At 35.7% G+C, this 20,429-nt stretch overlaps 2 protein-coding genes across 2 annotated transcripts; both read left to right on the forward strand.

Annotated features, from left to right (window-relative positions):
• Window positions 1–11,836: 11,836 nt before the first annotated feature.
• On the forward strand, window positions 11,837–13,984 carry LOC140877437 (uncharacterized). The gene has a single exon (XM_073280971.1). The coding sequence runs from the start codon at window positions 11,837–11,839 to the stop codon at window positions 13,982–13,984; it is 2,148 nt and encodes a 715-aa protein (XP_073137072.1).
• Window positions 13,985–17,112: 3,128 nt separating this feature from the next.
• On the forward strand, window positions 17,113–19,855 carry LOC140877439 (uncharacterized). Its single transcript, XM_073280976.1, has 8 exons — window positions 17,113–17,118; window positions 17,205–17,462; window positions 17,707–17,969; window positions 18,072–18,248; window positions 18,317–18,424; window positions 18,504–18,567; window positions 18,762–18,860; window positions 19,757–19,855. Exons 1-8 carry the CDS (start codon window positions 17,113–17,115, stop codon window positions 19,853–19,855), a joined length of 1,074 nt encoding a protein of 357 aa, XP_073137077.1.
• Window positions 19,856–20,429: the final 574 nt, after the last annotated feature.

The raw sequence follows: 20,429 nt of genomic DNA on the forward strand, positions 1-20,429 counted from the left end.
TTGAGATTGATGGGTTTGCTTTGTTATTGTTGTTTTGGGCATTGATATGAGGTTATATCGGTATTGAACTGCTGTCTGCGTTTCCGGTTTATTCAGTTTATAGCCGTTATGCCGTTGGTTTGAGTTTTGGGTTTTCGAATCGTTTTTGAATTGTTGTAGCATTGGCTTGTGAGTGATCGTTGTAGTTTATCATCTCTTATCTTCGTACAGATTCGTTGGAGTTGTCGAGTCCTGTGTTAGCAACATTTGATCGTCGAGTTTTGGACGAAGAACGGTAAAAAGATTTACTTGAACCGTTGTTTGTTGTTTAGGTTGTATAGTTGTTGATACAATATTTTGTTGTAGCTTGTCCGGAGTTGGATCTACGACATTGAAAGGTAAAAGCAGTCATCGTAGCGGGATAGCATACTCGGGACAGTTGGTTCTCGAGTTTCCCTTTCAAATCACATATTGCATCTACACTTGTTCTAGCATGAGGAACTTGTGTCTTGTTGATTGATTTTTGCTTTTGACTATGTGGCTTATGTTTTATGTTTCTGCTATGCATTCATCTTGAGCCTACGTTGATTTCAGCGGGCAGAACCGCCCTTTTTGCTTGGACGTTTGGGAACTATGATTGAGTGGCCTAGGTCATAGTCGTATTGCCTAGTGCTAGCATACTCATTATGGTTGCTCAAAGTCTAGAGGAGTGAGATATGTGGCACCACCTCGATTGGGAGAGTCGGTGAGTCGTCACATGATCTCATCCTCGGGATCCCAAAAGCACAGCAGCAATCCCTCGTTTATCAGTTTTGATATCCCGGTTTAAAGACATGCATTTCATTACGTTGTTATTGATTTTGTTGTTGTCTTGAAAGCATGTTTATTGTTGTATTACTTGATATGTTGCTTTTACTGGGATTATCATTCTCACCGGTTTATCCAGCTGTTGCTTTGTTTTGTATGTGTACTTGGCAACAGGAGGGGCAGGATCAAGTCAGCTTAGACCTGGTTAGCGTCAAGAGCAAGAGATAGAAGTGAGACTCGTTTAGAAGTCGAATCAGTATGTCAATCTAGTTATGTTTTGCGAACATGTTTAGTCATTCGAACTTCTCGTATTTGTTTTGTAAGCAAGAATCGATGTAGTTACTACCGAATTGAATGTTTCTCTTCCCTAAACCTTTCTTGTATTGTTATTGGCTTGTCAAATACTTTTAATGCAAGTGTTTAGGTTTTGTTGAGTTTATTTCGGTGCCTTAATATTTCTGGGCGAGAGGACGGCGCGGGCGCGTGGCCTCTTTGCGAGGAAAGGGCACGGGCGCTCTTCCTTAGAGTGCGGGCGCGCTGGTTTTTTTTGCGAAGCATCGGCGCGGGCGCGCTGACTTCAACGCGGGCGCGCGAGCCTTCTTTAAAAAAAAATCATTGGTTTCTTCTAATCTTGGTTTCTCGTTTACTTATCGGTTGTTTTGTCCGAGATTAGTTGATTAGAAACGAGGTCTCACAGATAACCAAAATCATTATCTCCATAACCAATAAAGAAACACTTCTTTGACTTTGGATCAAGTTTTGTTCTGCTGGCTGAATCGATGTGAACATATGAGAGATAACCAAACACTTTCAAGAACGAAAGATTTACTCTTTTGCCGCTCCAGACCTCCTCTAGTATTCTGCAATCAAGTGATACCGAAGTTCCTCTGTTGATCAAATATGCTACAAGGTTAATTGCATCAGCCCAGAATGATTTCGGTAGTCCAGCGTGCAATCTCATGCTCCTGGCACGTTCATTCAGAGTTATGTTCATTCTTTCAGCCACACCATTCTGTTGAGGTGTACCAAGAATGGTTTTCTCCATCTTGATCCCGTTTTGTGCACAATACTTCTGGAACTCAAAATCTTCATATTCTCCTCCGTTATCAGACTGTAAACACGTCACCTTCAAGTTGATCTCATTCTCCACCATGACTTTCCACTTCTTAAAGGTTTCGTAAACATCATATTTATTTTTCAAAAAATAAACCCAAACTTTCCTGCTCGAATCATCGATAAATGTGACATAATATCATGAGCCACCAAGGGATGTCACAGGAGATGGCCCCCACACGTCAGTATGAACCAACTCCAATTTTGATGCTTTTGGTTCCCTACCGCCTTTCGAAAAGCTCACTCTTTTCTGTTTTCCAAGAACACAACTTTCACACAATTTGTGTTCGACAGTTTTTAACTCTGGTAGCTTCCCTTTTGATATCAGCATCTTCATTCCCTTCTCACTCATATGTCCAAGTCTACAGTGCCATAGACTTGAGTTAGCTCCAGCATCTATAGCTGCTAACATTTCTCTGCAACTGGAAGTCATATAAAGAGTTCCAATTTTTGTTCCTCGAGCAATAATCATGGCTCATTTGCTCACTTTCCAAGAGCCATCACCAAAGGTCACTTTATGGCCTTCGTCATCAAGCTGTCCCACTGAGATCAGATTTCGGCTCAACTTTGGTACATGCCTCACTTTGTTTAGCTTCCAAATAGACCCGTTTGACCTTTTCAAACTAATATCACCCATACCAGCTATTTCCAAAGGTTTTCCATCAGCCAGAAAAACTTTTCCGTAATTACCAACAGTGTAATTACTAAATAGCTCACGATCACCAGTGGTATGAAACGAAGCTTCCGAATCCATAACCCAAGAATCAACCGGGCTTTCCATGGATAGTACTAAGGCATCATGTACATTCTCAGTAACAATATTTGCATTATTCTTGGGTGATTTGCAGTCCTTTTTCATGTGACCAGTTTCACCACAGCTCCAGCACTTTAATTTCTTTTAGAATGTATTTTTGTCTTTTCCACTTCTTGATTTGGATCTGTCATGTCATCGATTAGAACCTTTTTCGCTACTCCTGCCCCTACTTCTGTTTTCGAGATTTAGGGCAGATCTCGATGATGTTGCTTCTCCCGAATCCATCCTGTGAACTTCTTCACCAAGGATTCGATCTCTAACATCATTGAATTGTAACTTTCCTTTTCTAGCAGAATTGCTAACCGCTGCCCGCATCGGCTCCCAAACATTTGGTAAAAACTCCAAAAGAATAAGTGCACTGATCTCATCATCAAACTTGATTTCCAACGATGTTAGCTGGGAAACAATCGTGTTGAATTCATTGATGTGTGCCGCCACTGAAGCACCTTCCTCCATCTTAAAGTTGAATAACTTTTTCATGAGGAACACTTTATTATTTGCTGATGACTTCTCGTACATGTCCGACAAAATAGACATCATCTCCTTCGTGATTTTTGCTTCCGCCACGTTGTGTTCCACGTTATTTGTTAGGGTCAATCGTATTACCCCTAACACCTATCGATCAAGGAGCTCCCACTCATCATCCTCCATCTTTTCTGGCTTTACCCAAGATATAGAGGTTGATGTAGCTTCTTGCTATACAAATAATCTTTAATCTGTAACCGCCAAAACGTGAAATCTGTACCGTCGAACTTATTGATACCAGGTCCCGATCCGTCATTTCCATCCATCGCTTCTCCTGCCTTAATAAAATTTCAAAAAATCTCATCTGATGTGGAAAATCAGACAAAGCTGCAACCATAGAGCATACTCAGAATTTTAAGAAATTTTTCACCAAGGCTACCGAACACCGTAACATCTCTGATACCAGTTGTTATGGATTATACCGAAGCGAACATGACGATAATAGAAATTGCGGAATAAAATAATCAACAAGAACACCAAAGATTTACATGGTTCACCCAATATAGGCTACATCCACGGAGCTGCTGCAAATCTTTATTATCGGAGAAATATTACAAGTGTATACAAAACACTATATCTCTCCACACCCAAGCCTCGAGTATTACCGAGAAAATATTTCTCTAACTCACACAAGAGATCACCGAAAAAAACAACTCTTTTTTTCTCTCTTTATTTTCTTCTCTAATGTCAATACAAAAGAGAGGAATGTGATACAATAACTGAAAATAGATGACTCTATTTATAATGTTTCCTTCATTCTTCTTTCTTCAAACTTTCGATGTGGGATTCCTTAATATTATACTTAATGTGGGCTTCACCCCTAACATTCCCTACCTATGATTTCGAGCTTGATCTTGGTGCATTTTATTGGTGTATTGATGGTGGTTGAGGTTGTTTGAGGGCTGGGTGTAGGCTGATTGAAGGTGGGCTGATCGTTGGTTATGTAGGGCAAAGGTTAGTGGGCTCTCAGGTGAGCCAAGGGCTGTGGGTTGAGTCATGGGGCTGGTTCGTGTGGTCTGGGAAGGGGGTGGTGTGATCCTAGCTCAAGTCTAGGATGTTAATTGTGTCAGTTCAAGTTGGAGTCGATTCGGATAAGAGATGGCCAAGTTAGGAATGAATTGGTGTCGGGTGGTTAGTGCGGAAATTTTATGGGTTGTAAGGGGCTGTCCAAGTGCTGTAAGTTGTGGGCTGGTCTAGTGAGTTTTGGGGGTTAAAGGCTGGCCTTTTGGTTAATTCCGGGGGGTTTAGAAGATTCCGGTTCAAGCAAAAGTCAATTCGGATGAGATTTGGTCGAGTTTTAGCCTAGCGAATGGAAGTGGTGCAGATTATGGTGCGAGTGTTGTTGCTGTCCGGTAATGTAGTTGTACAGTAAGTTTGGGTAGGCATGACAGCTTGTGGTTGGCATCCTTGTTTAGTTCAGGGCGTGTGGGAATTGTAGGTACGAATGGGAGTCATTTTGGATAAGGAAAGACCGAGTTATAAGTTTTATGGGCGAATCGCTCGAAACGAGTTCCTTGAAGTAAAGAGGGCTAGTTTCTTAGTTAAGGCTAGCAACTTAATTCACCATCTTTTTCAACCATTTTTAAAAACTTACAGGAGTTTCGAGTTTTTAAGCGTGTTATTTTCAAAGAATTTTCTTTTTCACGATAAGTTAAGTTTTACGCAAGTCGAGTCCGTGAAAAATAAAATAGTCCGTAAATATATATTTAATATATATATATATATATATATATTTTTATAAGTAAGATTTTAATGGAAAATAATTTAAATATATATTTACTGGCAAATTTTAAAGAAGATGATATTTTTAAGTTCATGATTCATGCATGTATTTTATGTTAAGATTAAGGGCATGAAAAGAAAATATTTTCGGGAAGTTGATGTGATTTGTGGCAACTCATGGGATTGATGGTCGAGATATCGGACCCAATGACCTTTTCACTTATGTTCAGGAGTATATGGATCCCCAAAGGTTGGGTGAAGTAAGCAGCATAGAGGCATAGGGAATCTCTAAAGGATCGGTGAACCTCGCCGCCACATACGTTGGTTTTTAGATTGATCAATTGCTTATGTTTATGGTCACACTTCACTGGTATGACTCGCACAGAAAAATGATTTTATGATTATGACATGCCATGATTATGTTACATATTATGTTAAGTATTATGATTATGATTATGATTATGATTAATATTGTGATTATGATTATGTTTACGACTCAGCATTACACATATGTTTTTACGAGCATGCATGAATTAGACACCTCAAGATATTTTATTAAGATAGAAAGTTTCAAGGTATTTTGAGTACAGTTATTTTAAAGACATGTGCATGTATTATGTATTACTCGTTATTACATGCTTTATACTTGTTGAGTTTTTAGGCTCACTACATTTTCATGGTGCAGGTGAGGTTGATGTTTGTGCTGAGGGGAAGGATTTATTGGGCATACGACATCTGGCAGTGCACGCTACCCTTCAACCGATGCTTCCTTTTCGGCATTAGTAATTTGTAATAATGTACTAAATAGTATTATATTTTAATTTCAGAGTTAGTTGCAAGATGTGTTTTTTCCTGCAGTTAGTTTTGTTAGCATGTTAAATATTTGACTCTTAAACTTTTGGTATTCGCGATCCTTGAACTATTTCCATTTTAGTTTCTTTCTCGTTTCCTCGTTTAGATTTTTGTCACGTTTAGTTCAGTCTTTTGTGGTGTTGTTCTGACAGGTGGATCTTGAGTGTTTTAAATAGGTCAGGTCAAATTTTTTGAAAATTATGCATTATTTTAATATTTATTTAATATTAGAGGTTAGGTTCGTCTCAGCCACATTACCATCAAAACACGTGATACACCCTTCATGATGCTCAAATGGTTGGTTCGCAAAATTGGTGCAGTTGAATTCTGGAGGATATTAGTGACTCCAACCATGAAGTGAAGGATCACAATGTCAATGGTAGTCGAAATCTGTCATATCATCTAACAAATGCATCGCACTGTCGTAATCTCTGTGGGACAAGTGACAACCAATTTCCAAAGCTCCATAATTCACCCAAATCCTTGTTGTCTCATCCAAACCAACATAAAAAATTTGAATTAGAGTGTAGTTTGACAAATCATGGCATCGAAATTTGTTTGCTAAATCATTGAATCTCCCCCAAGCAACATAGATAGTTCTGAGTATTGTTGGACAAACCTTGTGAATACCTGTCGATCATCCATCTCCAGGTTCCTCACAAATAAAAATAAAAATAAATAAATAAAAATAAATAATTATAATAATAAAATGTCAAGTCTCAAGCAAGAAATATATTCTAATATTAAATAGATTAGTCTCCGGCAACTACATCAAAAAACTTGATCGACAATATCAGTTGGGAATAAATCTAGTGAGTGGACTAGGTCAAGTAATAGTAAATGGACGATGAGTCCAAGTATCGAACCCACAGAGACTAATATTTAAATACTAGAATGTTAACTACTTAACTTAAGTTAGACAAAATAAATAAAGATGGAGGATAATAAATATAAATATAAATATAATTAACTTGGAAAATTATAAATTAAGGCTAACAGCAGTCAATGATATTGAAAAAATTCGAATTCAAATAAAAGACTAAGACACACAACGGTACCAAACTCTATTATGTAAACAAGCTTAAAATCCCATTAATTATTAAATTCCTGCACAATCACGATGAAATCCCCTAAATTAATTATCAATCTATTTCTAGAATTAATAAACCTATATAAATCTAACAATCCAACTATTTATAATTAAATTTAATTAGATTTCAATGCATTAAATTTTGATGGAATTTCAGTTTCACCTAAAACCGCATACTGAAACCGAATACTATTTCTAGTCGGTTTAACCATATGTTGATTGATGTCTTTGAATCTATCTTTAATCAATCCTCTTTAGATTCGTGATTAATCAACAAACATGTGATTAGGTGATCAAGCTACTCACAAAAAATATTAAACCAACATCAATCAATAATTGAAAGTAAGGAAAATAATCTCTTCAAAATAAACACAATATCAAATAAATATTATTTGGCCCTATCGTGATCTTAGTCTAAAAGAAATTATTCCATAAAAACAAAACAAAGAAATAAATCAGTGTTTGAAATCATAAAAATAAAGATCTTGGTAGGAATAAGAAAATCTCATCGTGGTTCGCACGATTCCTCCTTGAATTCGTTCTTCGCCGCTCTAATTCTCTAACCGTCAAACTTTGGTTGTCAAAAGTCCCCTTCATCTGTGTGTTCTCTCTTATTTATAGCCCTAGAGTCCTTGATCTTTGTCTTTCCTTTATAAAAATCCGTCAGAATATATCTTACCATATCTCGATCGCGCTCGAGCGGATTAAAGTGTCAGCTCCACTAGTAGAATTTTTGCTTTTTACTTCGCCATTATTTACTTCGCCAATTAATAATTTCGAAGTAAAATGTGACAATCAACTTCGCTAATAACACGAACGAAGTAAAAACGCACCTTCTACTTCGGTACTTAAAAAACCCGGGCTTCACTAATAATTTTGGATAGTATTTTACTTCAGCATACTATAATTGATGAAGTAAAAAGTAATAAATTAAAATTTTTAATTATAATTGATGCAGTAAAAGGATGAACCGGATTAAAAATATTAACTCCAATGACTTTTCTTTCTAACTTTTTCAACACTTGGTAAAATATACATCACAAAACACGATCGATCCCCTTTCTTCTTCATTGCGGGAAAAGAAACCCTGCTCGATCCCTTTCTCTTATTCAGCTGCCCACCATCAACCACCGCCGGGAACCGATGCCAACGCCATATTTCAAAAGCAAAAGGTCCGAATCTCTCTGTTTTGGTTTCAATTTAGGGTTTACATGTTTTGGAAGATGTTTTCTTTCTTCTTTTTTTACATGAATACGATGCCCTTTTTTGAACATAAATTTGGGTTTTCCTTTTTTCTTTGCGTTTTACTTGTCTTTCGATCCAGAAAACTACAAAGATATGCCAATGTTTCCTTTTTTTTAAACGTCAATTGGGTTTCTCTGTTGATTCGAGTTTTAAATATTCTTCTAGTTCATCAAGCCATCTTTTGTGTTATATCTCACGCAATTCCCTCCCGAGTTTTATGCTAAAGGTTTCAGCTTTTTTATCAGAAAATCCCAAACAGTGTTGGTAGAGTCTGTAGTGATCAGTGGATGAAGGGGTGGGGTGGGTTTTCAAAATCTTTGGGGTCTTGGATATGATATGGGTATGAGAAAGTAGCCTGCCCAGGTTATCTTTATCCTTTGGAAATGGGTTTTTAGTGTTTTTATGTTTCCTTTCGGTTCTTTAATTTACACACACACGCAAACACAAGCATTAAAAATCTCCCTTCTTCTGCTGCCTCTGCACAGACACAACAAAATGAGTTAAAGAAAGGAACTCACTGATGAATATTGAGAAGAGAGAGAGAGTTTTTTGCAGAGTGCACGCTGTGTTTTGCAGGGGAGAAAGAGACACCACTGCGTGTGTGTGTTCATGGAAGGGGCAAGATTGAGTGTATTTATTTTAGAGGGTTATCGAGCAAAAGCTTTTACCTTCCAAATGAAAACTCTCGCCCTTTTTTTCTTGCACTGACACTGAGCCACTGCCATTTACTGGCAAACTAGAAAGAGAGAGAGAAAGAAAGAGTGAAGCAAAGCTTTGTTGCTTATGTTATAGATCAGAAGCTAAGGAAAGGGGCAAAGGTTAAAAACAGTGGGAGATGAAAGATCAAATCGAGGTGTAATTTGAGTGTTTGTATTTGTAGTGACAGATGATAAGGGAGAAGAAGTAGTGTTTGGTTTCCGGGGCAAGAAATCACCATTCCTATGCTATTCAGCTGATATACATAAATCAATCATCTCGTATTTGAGCTATATATATTTCTTCACTCACTAATTATATAATTTATTCTTGCCTACATTTTTCCTGCCCTACCATTCCATTCCTACAGAAGCTTGAGTAATAATATATACAGAAGCTTCTAAAATCCTTAACAAGAGACATTGATAAATGAATCGTGCGTACCACAGTACTTGATATATATACTTGATGTTGTAGTAGCACTTGTCCTTTTGTTTTTGGAGGAAAATGATATCCATTGCGATTTAACATGTTTTTATTGTGCTGTATTTGGATGAGAATACTTTAGTTAATTAACAAAAATGATAAGTAGAAAAACAAAGTATAAATTCTATAGTTGGATATTTTCATGCTAGAAATCTTTGCAAATTTGTTGAAATAAATTTAGCTGGTATACAATATATATAGCTGAACTTGAAAGTAGCATCCTAGCTCTACTCGCTCGCACCTGGATCTAACAAATCTGAACATGGATTCTTGCACTACACATTCGACAAGTTCTTTGATGGAATCTGATTTTTACTTTCTGGAATTTTATGCAGTGGAGCGCTAAGTTCTTAAGAGAGAAGTTAAAAGACTACGAAACTTGTATAAGCAGGAAACTTCACTGCTGCAACAACAACAGGTATTTTGTGCTTTTTACTTCGTCACATTTTACTTTGCCAATTAGTAATTGCGAAGTAAAATATAACAATCGACGGCGGTAATAATAGGGACGAGGTAAAAATGCACCTTTGGTATTATTTTGAACCACGAGGTAAAAACTTCACTGCCGCAAAAACCCACTTGAATCAAAAAAAAATTTTGAACCACACGGAACTTTGGTATTCTGGAGTTATATCCATGAATCTTTTTTATTTTTTAAAAAACTGTATCATAATTTGCTTGCTTTGTAACTATTTAAAAATCTGGAGCCAAAAAATTTTTGGTTCAATAATCATGTTTTATCGATTTCTAGCCATTGTGGTTTGATATAACATTGTACATACATATCAGTACTTTGCTTCAAACTGATTGTTCGTGTTCATGTTGTTTTGGCTATCACAAATAAGCAACTTCCGGGGTTCTTACTATGTTTTTTTAATATCTCTATTCACCACATGGATTTTATCAATGGAATTCTAAAATTCATTCTTTGGGTTCATATGTTAATCCAGATTTTTCGGGGTTCAGCGTTCAAGCTGTTGCAAAAATTTACTTCCTAAACACAAACAGTGGTATATTGATATATAACTTCTTAATTCTTTTATTCAAAACATACTGAAAAGAAAAAGTCACAAAATTTTGCAACTGTGGTTAATCACATGTTGACAACAAAATTTCTGGTGTATATCGTGTTTCTCACGGATCATTTAACATTTAGTTGTTTTTTAATATACAATTACTATTTTATGGTGGGAAAAATTCTCTCAATTGAGATACTGGTGATCCTATTGAAATAATCAGAAAGCTTCTACTATCTCACGATATAGCCACTGAAAAAGAATTGAAGGTAATATAGCTATATATCTTTAAATCATGCATGAGAAACTGAACAGAAAATAAAATCTATTATGTATCTGTGACTTACTGAATTTGTTGGTACTTTAGCTTGAAAAAATAAAAAATGATGACTTGATGAGGCTACGAAGCCGCACCTATGATAGTTTTTTCACAGCGATGCTCCTAGGAAACAAGAAAACCATTTCAGTTGCTAGAAATCTTTACAAATTTGCTGAAATAAATTTAGCTGGTATACAATATATATTGCTGAACTTGAAAGTAGCATACTAGCTCTTCTCGCTCGCACCTGAATCTAACAAATCTGAACATGGATTCTTGCACTACACATTTAACAAGTTTTTATGGAATCTGATTTTAACTTTTTGGATGCTTTTGTAGTGGAGCATTAAGGGATCAAAAGAGAATTTAAAAGACTACGAAACTTGTATAAGCAGCAAACTTCACTGCCGCAACAAAATCAGGTATTTTTAGAACTTGTTCTGCTTTGGTGGAGTTTTAATGTGCTTTGAAATTAAACCTGATCGCATATTTTATCCCTGTGCTTTCAATATTTTGATTATATGATGATTCATTGTTTGCGTCAGGAATTTCATTTTTTATGATACTGAATCCATCCAAATTAAAGGACAATGTGTCTTTCACTATTTTTTATTTTTTAAATCAATGTTGCAATATTTAATCTATTTATTGTATTTTAATCGAATATAATTTCACAATTTATATTGGTTGGAGAGTCGCAGTAACTAGTGTTTGAAGTGAAATCACTAAATGATTGTCATGTAATTAAAATTTTTAATTATGTTTTATTATAACTTATCTTTATTTAATTCTTTGTTGAAGGTAAGTTGTTAATTATGGATAAATCTTGGATTCACTCTGATAGAAGGTCGAAACAATATGAGGAGGGTGTGGAACAGTTCATTAGTGGTTGTTTACAAAATCCCCATATTGACTCGAATTTAATTCATTGTCCTTGTTGCAAATGTAAAAATCTGAAGAAAGGACCGATTACGTCCATTCGAGAGCATCTTTATTTCCATGGTTTTAGTCAGAATTATATGACTTGGATTTGGCATGGCGAGTCTGCCGAAAATGATAGAATGAATTTAAGCACCAACCAGGAGCCAATTGGTGATTATAATGACGACTTTGAAACCGCTAATATGTATGAGGCAGCATATGATAATTATACATAAAATCCAGAAGCGTTTATGAAATTTTTGGAGGAAGCAGAGAAACCTTTGTACAATGGATGTACACGTTACACAAAGTTGAGTGCACTTGTAAAACTATACAACACCAAAGCAAGGCATGGGATGAGTGATGCTTTATTTTCAGATCTACTAACGGATTTTGGGGATATGCTGCCAGATAATCACAATCTACCATCCTCAACGTATGATGCAAAAAAGACGTTGAGTTGTCTGTCGTTGAGTCATGAAAAGATCCATGCTTGTTCCAATGATTGCATTCTTTATAGGAAACAATATAAGGACTGTGTAAGTTGCCCTAAATGTGGATCGTCGCGTTGGAAGCTAAACAAGAAGAACATTGAGAAGAAAGGTATTCCTGCCAAGGTGATGTGGTATTTCCCTCCCATACCAAGATTTAAGCGCATGTTCAAATCTTTAGAGACATCAAAGAATTTAACTTGGCATGCAGAAACCACAAGAGTTGCTGGTCAGTTACGTCATCCATCTGATTCCCCATCTTGGAGGTTGGTGGATCATATGTGGCCCGACTTCGAAAGTGAACCAAGAAATCTTCGCCTAGCACTTGCAGCTGATGGCATTAATCCTCATAGCAATCTTAGTAGTCGGTATAGCTGCTGGCCAGTCATGTTGACCACCTATAATCTTCCTCCAAGCATGTGTATGAAGAGGAAATTCATCATGCTAACTATGCTCATTTCAGGGCCTAAACAACCAGGAAATGATATAGATGTTTACCTCGAGGTGCTAGTTGAAGATTTGCAACGATTGTGGGAAGGAGTTGATGGCGTTTATGATGCTTATCGAAGACAGTTTTTCACCCTTAAAGCAGTCTTATTATGGACCATTAATGATTTTCCTGCCTATGGTAACCTTAGTGGATGCACTACACATGGTTATTATGCATGTCCAGTATGCGGAGAAGATACTTGTGCAAATCATTTGGAAAATGGGAAGAAAATGTCATTTGTTGGTCATAGACGTTTCCTACCAATGTTTCATCCCTATCGAAGGCAAACTAAGGAATTCAATGGCATGGAAGAACATGGAGAAAAATCCACACCATTATCTGGGGTTGCCTTGTTTGACAAGCTTGCGGAAATAAGATGTGATTTTGGAAAGAAGGTCAGTGTGAAAGGTAAAAAGAGAAAAAAATCAAAGGAGAATAATGTGGAAGACAGCAAAGAAGAAAAATATTTAGGGGAAACAGATTTTAAAAAATTTTGGAAGAAAAAGTCAATTTTTTTCAATCTTCCTTATTGGAAACATCTTCATGTTAGGCATTGTCTCGGTGTGATGCACATAGAGAAAAATGTCTTTGAATCCCTCATTAATACTTTGATGAATGTTAAAGGAAAATCTAAGGACAATCTGGCAGCTAGGCTAGACATGCTTCAAATGGGAGTTAGGCCTGAATTGACACCTAAATTTGGAGAAAAAAGAACATATCTTCCTCTTGCTGCATGCTCATTCACAAAAAAAGAGAAGTTACAAGTGTGCCAATCATTAATGGATATAAAAGTTCCAGAAGGTTACTCATCGAACACGAAGAATCTTGTGTGCTTGTCTGAGCTGAAGTTGACTGGCTTGAAATCCCATGATTGCCATGTTCTAATGCAGCGACTCCTACCAATACTCATTCGTGATGCGTTGCCAAAACATGTTAGATACGCCATCATAAGATTATGTTTTTTCTTCAAAGATATTTGTTGCAAGGTTATAGATGTAGCCAAGTTAGATAAGCTGCAATCTGACTTGGTTGTTACACTTTGCTTATTGGAGCAGTATTTTCCCCCATCTTTCTTCGACATTATGGTGCACTTAACAATCCACCTTGTTCGAGAAGTCCGATTATGTGGACCTGTCTACTTTCGGTGGATGTATCCATTCGAAAGATGCATGAAGGTGTTTAAGAGTTATGTTGGCAGTCGAAAACATCCTGAAGGTTGCATTGTTAAGAGATATTCAGCGGAAGAAGCAATTGAGTTTTGTTCTGAATACCTCAACGGACTTGATCCTGTTGGGGTCCCTCAATCAAACCGAGACCCCAAATCCAATGTTCCTGGATTTTTACCATGTAAAACACCAATTGTAGTGCCGCAAAGTGATATGCAACAAGCACATTTGACTGTTCTGGAAAATACATAAGAAGTATCTCCCTACATAATGTAAGTTCAACTCATTAATATATAATTCTGCATATTTGTGACTATCAAAATATGTTTATTAAAAAATATTATACATAATATTTCCACAGTAAACATAAAACTTTTTTGAAGTCCATGTTTCCGAAAAAAGAGAAAGATGAAAAATGGATACAAGATGCTCACAATAAGAGGTTCATTGACTGGTTTCGCGCAAAGGTTAGTTAGATGAAAAAATATTTATTAAAGAATTTGCGGTGAGCATGTTTTATCTAATATTTTAATCACTCTTTTCTAATTGAATACATGTTAGGTGGCTGCTGAAATAGATAGTTGCAATGGTGGAACGACATCGACATTGACATGGCTAGCTCATGGACCACGCCCGCAAGTCATTAAGTACAGTAGTTACGTGATAAATGGCAACTTATACCAAACAAAGGCGCGGGATGATGATAGAGTTTGCCAAAACAGTGGGGTTTCTCTAGTTGCCAGCACCATGCTTGTCTGTAGTGCCAAAGATAAAAATCCCTTGATTGCTGATGTGTCTTTTTATGGAGTAATTGAAGAAATATGGGAATTAGACTATCATCAATTTCAAGTTCCTCTTTTCAAGTGCGCTTGGGTTGCAAATGATAAGGGAGTAATAAACAACGATGAATGTGGCTTCACTTTGGTCAACATGAACAAAAGAGGGCACAAAAATGATGAATTTTCCCTTGCAAGTCAAGTCAATCAAGTTTTTTATATTGATGGCCCATCAAAAAAAGGATGGTCAATTGTGCTCCCAGTGCCAAATAGGTGCTATGAGGGGGAGGATGATGTTTGGAATAGTATTCCAGAGTCTCGACCAATTGATGATGTTGAGACTCATGATATACCTATTCACGAAAGATACTTTAGAGCGGAAAACGAGGGTGTCTGGGAAACGAACAAGAAAAAATGATGTTTTGTACTTTATGCCATGTTTTGTTATGGATAAGCAAAGACACTTTATGTGTTGTAAAAACATATGTTATGACCCGTTTATTAGTATTATTATTATTATTGTTGTTATTATTTATTTATTTTTTCTTATTGTTATTATTTGTGTCTTTTGAATTATTTTTATTATTTATGACATTTGTGTTATCATTATTATTTAACGTTTGTTTTCAAAACATTTATGCAGTGTTAAACATATATAATGAGTCAAAGAAAACATAAAAAGAAAGTTTCAGTTGAGCAGCTTCAAGATTTAGATGTTGATGAAAATCATGGAGATGAAGAGGAACTTGGGCTTACTGATGGAGAAGCACATCATGTAAATATTCAAAAGAAGCGAGGCCCTACATTGATGGCTAAAGTAAGTACAGCTGCAAGATGGGGAAAAAAACGAAGATCGATTATGATGATATGGGGCGGCCAGCATACAATGCAAATGGTAGGGCACTACAATCATACATTGGATCCATTTCTAGATCTATGGTGCCAATCAATATAAAATCGTGGCCTGATGTTCCAGAAAACATCAAACAAAAAGTGTGGGAAGAGATCTCGGTGAGTTCAAGATTTTATTTCAATAATGGCATTACAATCTTGCTTGATTATCCATAAGCTGACTTTAGTTGTTCGCCCTTTATAATTGGACCATAACTATTTTGTTATGTTGCCTTTTTTCCTCCTTTATTTCTGATTTTGTTAAGAATAATTTAGTCTGATAGCTTAAGGAAAATATGAAAATTAATTGCATCCATTCATTATACTTTGTCATTCTGACATTTTGAAAGTTATGCATTACATAATTCTTGTTGTAATCTTAGGCATGATATGTGTATGCTTCTACTTTGTACTCGGTCAATGATGATTGATTATTTCTGGAACTTCTTTATTACTAAAATAATGATAGTGTAGCATGTTTTTTTATGATTAGATCCAGCTAACCAATTCTGAAAAATAGTAAAACTTTAAATTGTTTCAACCTTAATTACCTATTTGATGAACATTTCTTATTTTATTGTACAGTTTCACCTAATGGTATATATCATATGAAATAAAATCCAACATTTTCTGTTGCAGAATGTCTTCGAGGTAGCGCCAGAAAGTCAGTCTTCGGTGATGAGTTCAGCAGCTCAGAAATGGCGAGATTTCAAAAACAAATTGACCAGCAGATTTGTTTGGCCTAACAGAGATAATCCTGAAAATTTGATTTCTCCGCCTAGTCAGTATCAACTCCCAATAGTAGATTGGAAGGAATTTGTGAATGCGAGACTAGATCCATCATGGGAGGTACTTTGATGACAATTTTCATGTTTCTTTTAAAAATTATTAATTCCATACTTAAACTTATGAACAAAATGATTTAGGCTACTCACGAAAAGCAAAAAGAACGAACAATGCACTGTAGATATCACCACAAAATGTCTCGAAAGGGTTACATCGGATTGGAGGCTGAACTGGTAAGCTATGCATCATTCTATTTTTCATTTTCAGAAAGTAATTAATGTTTGTAAGATGAAAATTTTGGGATTGTAGAGGGAGAAAAACATAATTGCTGAAGACGAAGTAGTTGATAGATCGATTCTTTGGCGAAAAGCTCGTGAAGACAAATCTGGAATCATTACGAGTCCGGACACATCAGAAGTTGCTGAAAAAATTGTAAATGTTTAGTTTTATCAATCACCATATTCCCTAGATATATTAAATTTTTTCGATTGATTTTTTATGTCTCATTTGTAGGATGACTTATTGGAGAAAAAGGAAAAAGGAGAATTCAAGGTTTCTGGAATGAATGATGTTTTAACCACTGCCTTAGGAAGTCAGGAACACCATGGAAGGGTTCGAGGTGTGGGAGGATTTGTAAAACCTCACGTTTTTTTTAAGACTCCAAGAAAAAAGAGGGAATCATTCCAGAAAACTACGACGGGAAACAGCAATGAACAATTGGAGGAGACTAGACTTTTGAAGGCTGAATTAGAGAAGTTGAAGGCTGAACTTGCTAGTGTTTTGCCAATCATCAATGATCGAAGTTCTGAGATTGTAGCATCAAACAAGTCCTCAGAAATTCAATGTCCAAAGCAAAAACAATCGAAGGATATGGACCCAAAGTTGTCAAAGGATTTGGAAGATTTTTATGAATGCGGCCCTCCTGACATGAAGGTTCGATATTCATATGTTTCATGGGAAATTTGATTTTTTAAATCACATTTTACATATGTATATATAATAATTTATTGTTCTTAAAGGGTAAAACATGCCACCTTGCCGTCAAAAAATGTGAAAATGTGGTGGCGTATGGCACAGTAATATCAGAGGGAGGCCCAAATGTCATGATTCACAATGTTCCACTTGGGGAAGAGAACTTCAAGGTGTCTGTTGATGTTGTGTTAGATGAAACAGCAATGCTTCCAATCCCAATTAAGTCTGGACCAACAATCGTTACTGATGCAATTGGAGCCATTGTTGGTTGGCCTAAAGAGTTGGTAATTTTTCCAAAGAAAAAGGTATTGTGACCAAGTATACTGATTTTTAATTATGAAAATTGGGAGAGGAGATGATTTTATTGCTAACATTTAGAATATATATGTGTGTGTGTCTGTATGATCTTCATCTACAAAATTCAAGGAAAAATAGTTTGCATTTGTCTTGATTTTGTTCACTCCCATCTTATTCTTTGCTTGTGCATTATGATTTCTTTTAAGCACATGCTTTGTTCATGACATAAGAATGTTGCTTGCTGCTCTGTAGAAGGAGAGACAGCAACCATTTGCTATTTCGGATGTTGTTGGTCAGCGTGAGAAGTTCAAGGACGTTGAAAAAACATTACCCATGGCATGCAAGTATATATACTCGTATGTTGTTAGGTTGATGGATGAATATGACAGCATCTACGTGAAGTTTGATGATGCTATGTTTGGACGTCCTCAAGGATCACGGTTGCTGAGACAAGATATCATATCCTTTATGGAGATGAGAGAGATAGGTGTCGGACATATTTTGGTTTATATGGGGTAATTTTGTGTCTAACCTTCAATGTTTGCATATTAAATATTTTATTTGGAACTTGTCACTCTTGAAAAGATTTCTCATCGTGTTTGTAATCTTTATTGCAGTCACCTCTATAAATATTTGAAGGAAGCAAACCGGGCTGATAGTATTTCATTTGTGGATCCTGGCCACATACCTACATGCCCAATTGACAGAGATGGCAGCCACTTATCACAGCATATTGCTAACCAGTTGGAAGCAGTGTGTAGAGACAGCATATGCCTCATCCCATACAACACTGGGTATGATTTTAATTATATAAAAATTCATACTGCATGATAGTCAATGTTTTTTTTTTTATTTTTTGCAGGTACCATTGGATCTTGACTATCGTCAATGAAGATAAAAATATGATCTATTTGCTGGACTCTACTACTAACAGATGTCGAGATGAGGAATGGAAAAAGATAGTGACAAAGTAGGTAGTAGATTATGTTGACGAATCAATTCTCTTATACATATGAAAAAAAAATAATTTTTGACTTTATCAAATGTAGTGGGGTCAAGATGTACAATGCTTCAAGAGGTATTCCTAGAGGGCCACTTTTTAAACAATTGACGGTATGTGTTGTGCTTACATATGAAAACATGAATGTGATTGCAATATTTTGATGGCGTTAAAGTACTGTACTATAGGGACTAGGGATGGTGTTTTAGTGTTATATTATATTTGAGAACTTTACTCATTTGCTTACCTAATTCAGTTTTTTTTTTTTCTAAACTTATTGCTGAAATATTTTTTTATTTCATTGTAGGGTAATATAAAACAAAGTGGTTCGGTTGAATGCGGATTTTGTGTGATGAAGTATATGAAAGATATAGTTGAATGTGAAAATCTACATTTGGATAAAATGGTGAGTTTCCTTTTCATTTTATGATTTGGTTTACGTGAAAATCTGTTTCCATCCTTTTTTGCTACTTAGTTGCTCATAAATGAATCTGAAGTTGGCATCTGTTTTGAAGTTGGCATCTGTTTTGAAGTTGGCATTTTTGGCATTCTTCTTTCCAAACTTTCTGTCTTAGCACTGTTAGTGGTGAAAGGGTTTTATAATTATTTTTTAAACAACTCTTTTTCAGAGATATTGACATATTGTACTTGCTCGCTGGTTTATATCATATTTTCTCGTACGAAAAAGGCCATTATTCCATGCTGATAAATGTTGGAATCAAAATTGTCTGAGATTACTTGCGACTGCTCTATGATGTATGGATTATTGTTTCTAGTTTGGATTGGGTCAATGGTATTTCGTGCGACTGTTCTATGTTCTGGGCATTTGATTCTGCACTTATTGGCTATTTCTCTATCTCTCACCACATGTCCATTCGTTCTCGCATTCTCTGCCTCCCTACTTCTGCAAATTTAGCACTCATTTCCAAACCAAAAACGTAATATGAAAAAGGAATAAGATTGCAAGAATTTCAATAATTGGTGCTGCAAATGGTCGAGGCAAGGCTTGTGATGCTATAGACCCACAAATACTTTTATTTAATTTTTCTTTAGATCTATTATGTTGAAGCTTCAAGCTTTTCATTAGCTAGCTGTTGGAATTATTTGTGAAATGACAAATATATATGTATCCTTGATAGAGTACTGTGTTTCAATTTAGTAATGTTTTAATTTAATCATCTGTTGCAATGACAACCTGTGATCAGTACCTGCATATGTCGTTACCCTTATTTGTGAACTGGCAAATATGAATCCTTGATCTTAAATTTTATTCTAATGTATTTTATTTTTTTTACATTTCAGTATTCAGGATCCATCAAGAACCAATATTACGACCAAGCTCAATTTGACGAAATTAGAAGTGAATGGAGCAAATTCGTCTACTCCTATGTAGGTTCATAAATTGGTCATATGCACGTTGGGATGCATAATACTTTTATTGATGGATATACTTTTGGATGGATAGTTTATCAATCTTTTGTAGAAATACTCGTGGATGCATAATTTTATATTGATGGATGTACTTTTGGATGGATAATTTATCAATCTAATTAGTGTATTTTACGTTTCAGATATATATATATTAATGGTGTTATTGTATCTAATTAAAATTGTTTAATGTTGATTTAGTGATACATATATTTTTACTTCATCAATCAATGTAAAAGCCGAAGCCATATGTACTTTATTACTTCGTCAATTAATGAAACTGCTGCAGTAAGGGCATGTTTTTACTTCGCCAAGTTACATAGCATTTGAAGTTAAATAGAGCATTTACTTCATCACTCAATGTAAATACCGAAGTCATAAATGTTCTATTACTTCGTCGTTTAATGAATCAACGGAAGTCATATATGTTCTATTACTTCGTCACTTAAGAAAACTGTCGAAGTAAAATACGCGCATTTAATTCGTCAGTCAACGTAAATGGCGAAGTTATAGATGTTATATTACTTCGTCACATAATGTAAATGCT

The sequence above is a fragment of the Henckelia pumila genome, chromosome 2, assembly GCF_033568475.1.
Source record: "Henckelia pumila isolate YLH828 chromosome 2, ASM3356847v2, whole genome shotgun sequence".
In the NCBI taxonomy this organism is placed as follows: Eukaryota; Viridiplantae; Streptophyta; class Magnoliopsida; order Lamiales; family Gesneriaceae; genus Henckelia; species Henckelia pumila.

Coding starts and splice junctions, on each gene's coding strand:
- LOC140877437 (XM_073280971.1), top strand. CDS start 11,837: ATGAAATTTTTGGAGGAAGCAGAGAAACCTTTGTACAATGGATGTACA.
- LOC140877439 (XM_073280976.1), top strand. Junction 17,463..17,706: donor TAATTTTTCCAAAGAAAAAG/GTATTGTGACCA, acceptor GCTGCTCTGTAG/AAGGAGAGACAGCAACCATT. Junction 17,970..18,071: donor CATATTTTGGTTTATATGGG/GTAATTTTGTGT, acceptor TCTTTATTGCAG/TCACCTCTATAAATATTTGA.